This window comes from Hyperolius riggenbachi, chromosome 10, assembly GCF_040937935.1.
Source record: "Hyperolius riggenbachi isolate aHypRig1 chromosome 10, aHypRig1.pri, whole genome shotgun sequence".
NCBI classification, from domain to species: domain Eukaryota; kingdom Metazoa; phylum Chordata; class Amphibia; order Anura; family Hyperoliidae; genus Hyperolius; species Hyperolius riggenbachi.
In genome coordinates this window covers 229,775,700-229,785,533 of record NC_090655.1, presented here as the reverse complement: position 1 = coordinate 229,785,533, position 9,834 = coordinate 229,775,700, and the positions used below count along the sequence as shown (strand labels likewise).

The window sequence follows — 9,834 nt, the reverse complement described above, 5'->3', positions numbered from 1 at the left end:
CTCACTTCTCGGCCTTTTGGCTAAGATCAAGTGTAGTATCTGTTCTTATCAGTTTCAGGGCAGGCCGGGCCTGAAGTAAGCTCTGACAACCCCGAAAGTGGGGGGGCACCATGGAAAGAGTGAAGAGGGGGAGGGACACCCCCAAATCCTCTAGTACGGGTGTCCACTGTTGTTCTTAAGTTCCCTAGATTCTGACTAGATGGATCTACCACGGTTGAAGCTGGAAGGCTGAGGGCTTTGCTTAGGCATACTGCCCATGGAAGTGGCACTCCAGGAGAACCTGAAAAACCTGGGACGTGGGAAATCCTGGGTGGAGTAAGGTGCTTAGGTCTGTACTGCCCATATGCATAGCCGAATAACACAGCTCCCCGGCCTTTTGGCTAGGGAGAGAGCGGAATTTTTATAACACCGGCCGCAAAGGTTGGGGCCAGCTTGCTGGCACCCAGGACTTGTCCCCTGGGGACTTCGGTCCACACCCCGGCTCCCTCTTGGGGGAGCCACCAGGACCATGTGAGATGCCACATGGCCAGACCCTGTGGGTAACCACTGGGCAGTTGGGGGTCCCCCAGTCCTTCGGGTGTCGGAGGACCCCATGTACCCCCTGTGCCAAAGGCAAAGGGGGAGGTTCCCTTTCGATGAACACCGGAAAGGGCCCTGCTTTCGTGGGGCCCGGGGCTGCTCATGCACGTTTTGTGGGGTGTTTATGCACTTCCACTTTTTCCGTGCATGGGCATAAAGCCTTGTTTACTCCGGGCCCCTGTTGTGCGCAACAGGAGCCAAGAAAGCTTAAAAAAAAAAGTCTGTGCGTGCATGGTGCAACTCTAAATGCTTTGTTGTGGCGATATTTGTGCATTCAAGCAGTTGTACACAATGCAAATATTGACTGACAAATCTTAAAGAATATCCTATGAAAGTTTTGACATTTTAGCTACAAAGGCTCCTTATATATTTAGATTATTTTATTCCTTGTGGGGTGTGAATGATAGGGAAAAGGGGGGATTCAGAGGTAATAGGAGGGAACATCACAGTAAGCCCACCTCTTCCTGCCTGGAAATGTGACTGTGCCAAAAGTCATTTTTTTTCAAGGAGTGATTACAGAGACTGGGGTAGCAAGGAGAGGAACAGACAGCTCATAGAGGTATGCTCTTACCTTAGGTAACTTTGCCTCGGATCATAGTTTAACTAAGCCACTTTGGTGTTAACAGCTACAAAGAATGATTAAGCACAAGTACAACAATGAGTGCATAGTTTATGGTTAATAACACAGCACAATCTGCTTATGCCTTCACAAGGCATGATTTATTGATGTTAGTTTTCCCACACTCTGAACATAAATGGAAACTTCATGTCTTCTCTGTTTATCACGCTCTTTCCCATAGTAAGCACATAATAAATGATGCTTACCTGCAAAAGTTCCTAGTGTTTAACCACCTTAGCGGTATTCACAAGTGTAGCTTGGGGTTAATTTTCAGTGGAAAAGGGAAAACCCAAAGATACACTCATGGAGACCACTGGGAGGGCCATGTGCAAAGTGTGCAGCGGAGCTGTAGATCACTCGTCTTCCAGGGATCCGGATGCAGCAGTCTGTCTTCTTGGTGTCCTCCCTTAGACCCATTATTATGGATAGATCGCAGTCACATGATGATAGACAGCGATCTCAGCGTAGAGAAGGAGAGCTCCCAGGAGGAAAGATGAAGATGTGCAGCACGTGACCGGACCCTGGGGAGGTGAGTGACCTACTCCTCCGCTGCACTCGCTGCATAATGGATCTCCGGCGACCTATACTGAGGGAGGGGGAGGAGCACTCCCTGGCTATCTGCACTGGGTGGCTGAATATGGTCTTCACACAAGTGATGATACATTCTCGGGGAAGGGTGGGGGGGTGTTTTCTTGCTACCTACACTTCGGGAGGGGGATATCTGGCTGCCTAGGTTAGTCTTCTGATTCTTTCCAGACAAAGTATTGCACCCCTTTTAGACACTAAAGTCCAGAAAGGATCAGAACTCTAAGGAGTTTAAGAAAGTCTCATGCAGATTTTGGGGAATTAGGAAAACCTTCCCTTTTTGAATACATGTTCTCCTAACTTTGAAAATCAAAAAGGTTGTTGGTTTGTGTGAATTTTTTGATGTCTCACAAGGTGATCCCTATCAATGAAACTTTTCTCACACACTGAACATAAAAAGGGTCGCTCCCCTTTGTGTATTTTCTGGTGTTTAACAAAGTTTGTTTTGAGAGCAAAACATTTCCCACACTCTGAACATGAGTAAGGCCTCTCGCCAGTGTGTACTCTCATATGTTTATCAAAGCTTTCTCTATCGTTGAAACTTCTCCCACACTCCAAACATGTAAAATGACACTCTCCTTTGTGTTTTTTCTCATGTCTAAGAAGGTCTCTTTTACCAATGAAGGCTATCCCACATTCTAGGCATTTAAATGGCCGCTCGCCCGTGTGAGTTCGCTGGTGCTTAACAAGATCTCCTTTCTTAATGAATCCTTTCCCACACTCTGAGCATAAATAAGGGCGCTCTCCTGTGTGAACTTTCTGGTGTCTTTGAAGATCTCCTTTCTGAGAAAAATCTTTCCTGCACTCCAAACATACATAAGGACGCTCTCCTGTGTGTGTTCTCTGGTGTTTAACAAGATTTCTTTTGTTAGAAAAAACTTTCTCACACTCTGAACATGAATAAGGTCGCTCCCCTGTGTGTATTCTGAGGTGTATGAGGAGTTGTCCCTTTTGGCCAAAGCACTTCCCACATTCTAAACATGTAAAAGGACGCTCGCCTCTGTGAAGCTTCTGGTGCCTAATAAGGGCTCCTTTGTGAACAAAATTTTTCCCACACTCTGAGCACAAAAAACGTCCCTTGGCTGTCTGTGTTCTCTGGTGTCCACAGAACCGCTTCTCACATTCAGAGCACGGTAAAGCACACTCACCCGCTCGCACTCTCTGGTGTAAATCGGGAAGGGAGCCAGAGCTAAAACGTTTATCGCTTTCAGTCTGCGGCAATTTCTTGTTACCAACATTCTGTCTAACGCTGCATAAAACCCCTGCAGAGGATCCCTCAGGAACCGACGGGTTACATGATGGATTTGTCCTATGAAATCTCAGATGGTTAATTGGATATGATGAGTCAGAAGATTCTTCAGGATTAGAGGGATCCGAAGATCTCTCCTTATGGTAAAGTCTGTGATGTGTATTTCCAGTAATGGGGTTTCCTCCTGGAGAATATTGTGTGACATCATTATCTTCTGCATTATAATCTGGAGGTGAGATAAGACGTCCCTCCGAGGTGCTCCCTTCATCTTGTTCATCTGTTGGAGAGAGAATATTAATATCATTTTTATTCTACCTGTTTAAAAGTCTTCAATCAAATTTTTTTTTTTTAAATAAATCAATCAAACAAGACAAGACACAGAATTCACACTTTCTTCCTGATGGACTCAAAGCGCCAGAGCTGCAGCCACTAGGGTGAGCTCAGTACACAGTAGCAGTGTTAGGGAGTCTTGCCCAAGGTCTCCTCACTGCATAGGTGCAAGCTTACAGAACAGGAAGAGCAGAGATTTGAATCCTGGTTTCCTACGTCAGAGGCAGAGCCCTTAACCACTACACTATCCAGCCACTCAAACCATTTATTAGTTAAAGGACATTAAAATATGGAGGCTGCCATTTTTATTTCCTTTTAAGCAATACCAGTTTCCTGGCTATCCTGCTGATCCTCTGCCTCTAATACTTTTAGCCATAGACCCTGAACAAGCATGCAGCAGATCAGGTGTTTCTGACATTATTGTCAGATCTGACAAGATTATCTACATGCTTGTTTCTAGTGTGATTCAGACACTAATGCAGCCAAATAGACCAGCAGGGCTGCCAGACAACTAGCATTATTTATAAGGAAATACATATGTCAGCCTCCATATTTTTCTCCCTTCAGTTGTGCTTTATGTCTTCTTTATACTCAATTCATGAGGCTATCTGTGCCCAGCACCCACCATCACCACACCACCTCTAGAAATGGTATGTTACACAAGTCATTTTGAATGACGTTTGTGATGTCACATATTGAAGACTCATTACTATGAGACATGTACATGGATTTTATTGCACCCTGGAATAAATAGCAAAAGCAGCAGTGCCGATTGTTTCTCCTTTTCCTTTCTCCTACCACGTTGCAAGCATCTATAGATCAGAGCACCCTGACAGCAACAGAGGTGCGGAAGAGGGGTGTGTGTGTCTTGCTACATCCTTAACACTGATAGTGCAGCGCGAATACTGTAGTGCCGACTCTCTACTTCTCCTGCTATAGAAACTCAATGCATATAATATTTGTTCAATTTGGGAAAAGAGGACAATGTGTCATAAACAGGCATTGATGTACTGCTGAACCCTTGTATTATATTCGTCACACATATTACATTTTCATAGCAAAAATATAAATGTGAAGGGAAGGCTAGTTACTAAAAGCAGCTAAGCTGAAGGAGTTAAAGTGTGCCTGAAATGGCCATCAGGGGTATATTAATACTCACCTGGGGCTTCCTCCAGCCCCACGAGGCTCGTGGGCTCCCTCTGGTCACTCTGTTATATTCCAACCCTCTATGGTAATCTGCACAGTGGCGGCCAGTCATGTGCTTCTGCATATGTGCGGCCAGGCCGCGCTCCCGTGCCCTTCAGGGTAGTACTACTGCACAGGCGCAGAATGCTCTCAACTGCGGGTGCGCCGCTCTGCACCTGCACGACGAGAGTGTGTGTGCGGCCAAGACGTGCATGAGCAGAACAGCTCGGCTGGACGGATTACTGGAGAGGAATAGAAGATAACGGAGCAGCCGGAGAGGACAGCGAGGGACCTACGAACCTCATGGGGCTGGAGGAAACCCCAGGTGAGTATAAATACACCCCTGATGGCCACCTCAAGTACACTTTAGCATCAGGTGCTGCGGACAGGACAGCCTCATCTAACCCAGAGAGATCATTCTTCATAACGTAAAAGCAATTTGCAATAATTTTGCTTGGAGAAGTAAAGTGAACACATGAAACCGTTGTGTGTTTATTACTCACCTGCACTGCTATCTGCGGAGGATTCCTCCTCCTTAACTATCACCATTATTACGCCCTGTTCCATAGTATGGTGATACAGCTCTTCCTCCTCCTCTTTCATTCGCCCTGCGTCATCCTCCTCCATATACTGATCACTCTTCATATTTCTCTTGTATTTTTCCTCGTTAATGGTGCACATCATTTCATCCTCCTCCATGGAATGCTGATAACCCCACACATTTGTCACTTCCTCCTTTTTAATTGTTCTTTCCATAACACTATCCTCCTCTGTAGACTGTTTAACGGATCTCACATACGTCTCTTTTTCTTCCTTTTTAATGGTCCTCATCACGTCACCCTCCACTGCAGACTGCTGATCACCCCTCACATGTGTCTCTTCTTCCTCCTTAATTGTCCTCATCATTGTACCCTAAAGCCAAACAATTATAGAAAGTACAATCTTTAATACATTAACACTGAAGTATGAGGCCACAGAAGGCTAATAAGCAAATGACAGTCTGTAAAACTAAACCCGAAGTCACATTAAAAAAAGTAAGATACTTACCTCTGTAGGGGGAAGCCTCTGCTACGGTGATGCACACCATAGGGTAGGTCCCAATGGTTCCTGGGTGCTAATACCACTGGTTACCAGACAACCAATATGTGACCACAGTGAATAGGCAGCGACTGGGTGACTCCACATCTGAGCCGAGGGACAAAGACACTACTAGTGGCTGGAAGAAGCACCAGGTGAGTTTAACCTTTTTTAGGGCTACCTCATGCATCCTTTAATCTTTATTGCTGCATATAAAACATTCCAATGTTTCCAGACAACACCGTGTCTCTTTCTCAAGGACACCACATTTCAAACCAGATGTGCACGCAGGGGAATAAGCTGGATGTGCATCATTGGGTGTCTGCAGCAGCTCTAGCTTAAGTAGTATCCTATATCTGAAGTAGCTACCATTTAGCATGTAAGGAGAGCAAAAGAGTCCAGCACTGCATCAGCGTTAATGTATGGTGAAGCCGCGGGGCGATGTGGGAGCAGCAGCACACCTAACGTCTGTTTCGCTCCAATGGGCAGCCTCACCATAGGATTGGGTATGATCTAACTTGTCTTTTGCACGCTGGTGCACATTGTTGTGTGGAACAGTAAAGCCATATGGAATAAAGCTTTTTTTACATTAACGTTGATGCAGTGCCAGACAGTGATGGGTTTTCGAGTCAGAAGGACTCAAATCCGGAATTCAAATGAGGTCTACTGACTTCACGTGTGACCACAGGCAACGGGAAGATAACCTACCCAGAAGTCTTTGGGGACATCTGCGTTCCATTACGCCTCATAGGCGTAATGAAAGCCGCATTCCATGACTCAATATCGCGCTTCCTCCTTCCGGCTTGAAAGAAGATGTGCGGTAGTGAGTCATGCAACGTGGCTTTCATTACGACAGTTTATCATGAAATATACACATTTATATTTCTCTATCAAAAATGTGTTTATAGAACTCAAAACCCCAAATTTACATATTGCATATTTTCAAACACTAAGGTGGCCACACACACGATACAATAAAATGATCCGATTTTACAGCAATTCAATAAAAGTTATCGTTTCTACATGTGGGTTTGATATAGCTGTGTAAACACTAGGGACTGTGATGTATAGGGAAATGCAATACTACGTATAGTGAAATACAATTGTATAGCAATGCAATGTGTAGTGGAATGCAATGAAATGAAATGCTAACTCATGCTAACCGATGCTGCTACAGCTCGCTGCTATCTATATATGTCTCTATCTATGTCTTCTCTCTGAGCCAGATGTATTGTGCCAAAAACAATTCCGGGCATGACCCAGTCATGCTTGGCGAAATAAAGTTTTCTGATTCTGGCCTATGACGTTAACTCCCCGCTGCCTGTGGTCACACGTGAAGTCATTAGACTTAATTTTAATTCCGAATTTGAGTCCTTCTGGATTCCCTTTAAGAGACACTGTAGTGATAAATAGTTCAATGTAGAATATTATTCAGGACACCCACTTTTATGGTCATTTTCCTGGTTTCAGCATCACAAACACTTCCTATAGCTCTATATTGCTGTGTATTGGTATATAACCCCGCCCTCCCTGTGATGCTTAGCCTAGGCTGTTTAGCTATGCAGAATTCACCCCACCTTCTCCAGAACATTCTGGGAGACTAAGTATTATTTGTACTGGCTTCAGAACACTGAGTAGATATACATTCCGCAGAGCTGAACCTGACGGGATTGAAGATGTTGTCTCTGACTAAATCATTTAGAAATTAGTATCGTTAAAAAAATAAGTGAACTCATTAAGTACATTATTTTTTACTAAAGTTTATCTTGAAATATACACATTTATATTTCTCTATCAAAAATATGTTTATAGAACTCAAAACCCCAAATTTACATATTGCATATTGTCAAACACTAAGGTGGCCACACACACGATACAATAAAATGATCCCATTTTACAGCAATTCAATAAAAGTTATCGTTTCTACATGTGGGTTTGATGTAGCTGTGTAAAATTTAAAGCTATAGGCTTGCTATACACCAGCAGTTCTGGATGCTAGCCTGGCTTTTACAGGGGCAAAAAGATAATTTGCATATTCAGTAGTGGTGCACTGTGGGTAACCACAAATGTTCACTTAGTTATAGCTGAATTACTGCAAATTTCCTTCTGTTTTAAAGAGAATCTGTACTCTAAAATTCTTACAATAAAAAGCATACCATTCTATTCATTATGTTCTCCTGGGCCCCGCTGTGCTGTTTCTGCCACTCCCTGCTGCAATCCTGGCTTGTAATTGCCATTTTTATGCAGTGTTTACAAACAAAAGGCATAGCAAGTGATAGGCTGAGAGGAGCTCAGTGTGTGAGTTATACAGAGTGTGCAGGGAGCCTGGAGAGGGTGTGTATAGCTTCTATCCAATCACAAGCAGCACAGCACATTCCAGCCTGACTGCCTGAGCCCGACAGAGGAGAGAAGATAAGATCACATAACAGAGATAATACAGCCACTGTGCAAATAAGAAAGGCTGCAGTAAGCCAGAGCACATTAGAACAGGCATAGGAACTTATAGGATAGAAGAAAAAAGGCTCAACATTTTGTTAGATTCTCTTTAAGAAGGCAAATTTCAGATCGGAATTCCCATTTTTTTCTATTTTTCTCTACCGTAAGTGCTGGTAATTGCGGACCAATTTATTTGCAAGTTTGCATGGTATGTGTTAGATTGACATTTTTTCATAATTGGGGAGAGATTTAACGTGTGGTACATTGGTCATCTTTTTCAAATCAATCATTAAAATTGATTGTAAATCTTGAATTGAAAAGTAATGTAAAAAATTGTATGGTGTGTGGCCACATTTAGAAGGAAAAGTAGTGATGGCAGAGAGGGTGTGTCTGAAGGTGTGGCCTAGGCATGTCTTGAAGCCACCCCTCCTTCTTATCTTATGTATAAAGGTGAGAGGAATATCGAGACTGCCTCTCTGTTCTGAAATACAATTTGCCTGTCTGTTCTGTTGATGCACTGCCTCTAATACGTAGCCATAAACCCTGAGCAAGCATGAGAGATGGGAAGGTTCGGATCTTTTCAATGATCCGGATGATTCAAATCGGATCATTGAAAAGATCCGGATCTTAGATCCGAATCTCGGATCATTTTACAAAGGAAGCATTCGGGGGTGAAATGACTAGCAGGACAGGAGAAGGGGAGGGGGGTGGACACACAGAGAAGGGGAGAAGATGGACATAGGGCAGGGAGTGGACAGAGAAGGGAGGAGGGACGAGCAGAGAGCAGAAATGTTTGTTTGCACACAATACCCACATGCTGCAATCATATGCTTTACATATATTTCACCTATATGTTCATCTGTATACTCCCAACTCCCATTCCCCAAAGCATTCACAGAAATAAAGTGCAGCTGTTTAGAGCAGTGCAGGAGGATCATATTGCACAGCAATCACAGTGCCTGCCCTGTCCTAGCCCAGCATGCTGCCTGTAACGTTACTGAGCTGTGCCAAAAGTTTTCAATGTGTTCACTGTGCACAACTATGGAACAGACAGCCTGTAATGAACAGCACATTTCAGCCAGTATGTGTGCTCTACACATATCTGGCAGTGGCACCGATGTCCCCTCTCTCTCATATACCTGTGGCTGTGCAAGGCTGCCTCCCCTTCAACAGAGCGATCCATCTCTGCTCTGCTTCCTGGACCCCGCTGCCTGCTGAGAGGTGGGCGTGTCGCTCCTGGCCCCGCCCCCTTTGCAATCTGAATCACTCATTTTGATGATTCGGATGATTTGACTCACAAAATAGATTCGGATCAAAGATCCGAATCGTTCATGATCCGGACAACACTAGCAAGCATGCAGATCAGATATCTCTGACTGAAGTCTTACTGGTTTAGCCGCATGCTTATTTCAGGTGTGTGATTCAGACACTAATGTAGCCAAAGAGATTAGCAGGACAGACAGCCAAATGGTATGGTTTAAAGGGAAATAAATATGGCTGCCTCCACCCACCTCTCACTACAGGCTTGTAAAAAGATTGTGAGATATGAGCAGGTATTACACCCAGAAAAGCACAACCAGTCATCCTAGAAGTGTGTGTAACCAGCTGTGGACCCTGGAGGAGGGAGCTGGACTACAACACGAACAGTTATTAAAAAGGTACATTTATCAGTATCAGTTTATATCTTCTTTATATCTTATTACCTCCACAGCAGGCAGTTATAGTGATATTGCCTCTCCTCTTCCTGCCAGTTCGTCTAAATTGGGAACTTCCT

The 9,834-nt window shown here is 44.1% G+C and overlaps 1 protein-coding gene and 1 pseudogene across 1 annotated transcript; one reads left to right on the top strand and one right to left on the bottom strand.

The window, feature by feature from the left end:
* On the top strand, positions 1–144 carry LOC137537355 (U2 spliceosomal RNA; annotated as a pseudogene).
* A 1,085-nt stretch (positions 145–1,229) lies between these two features.
* LOC137534736 (gastrula zinc finger protein XlCGF57.1-like) lies at positions 1,230–9,834 on the bottom strand. The gene is made up of 3 exons (XM_068256359.1): positions 9,764–9,834; positions 5,051–5,459; positions 1,230–3,309 (listed from the first exon to the last, which is right to left on the bottom strand). Exons 2-3 carry the CDS (start codon positions 5,451–5,453, stop codon positions 2,093–2,095), a joined length of 1,620 nt encoding a protein of 539 aa, XP_068112460.1. The 5' UTR covers positions 5,454–5,459; positions 9,764–9,834; the 3' UTR covers positions 1,230–2,092.

What these genes read in the sequence shown, in the direction of transcription:
- LOC137534736 (XM_068256359.1), bottom strand. Translation starts at nt 5,453, where the DNA reads ATGATGAGGACAATTAAGGAGGAAGAAGAGACACATGTGAGGGGTGAT. An exon ending in CTCCGCAGATAGCAGTGCAG is followed by an intron (nt 3,310 to 5,050) that starts GTGAGTAATAAA and finishes TCTCTCCAACAG; the next exon opens with ATGAACAAGATGAAGGGAGC.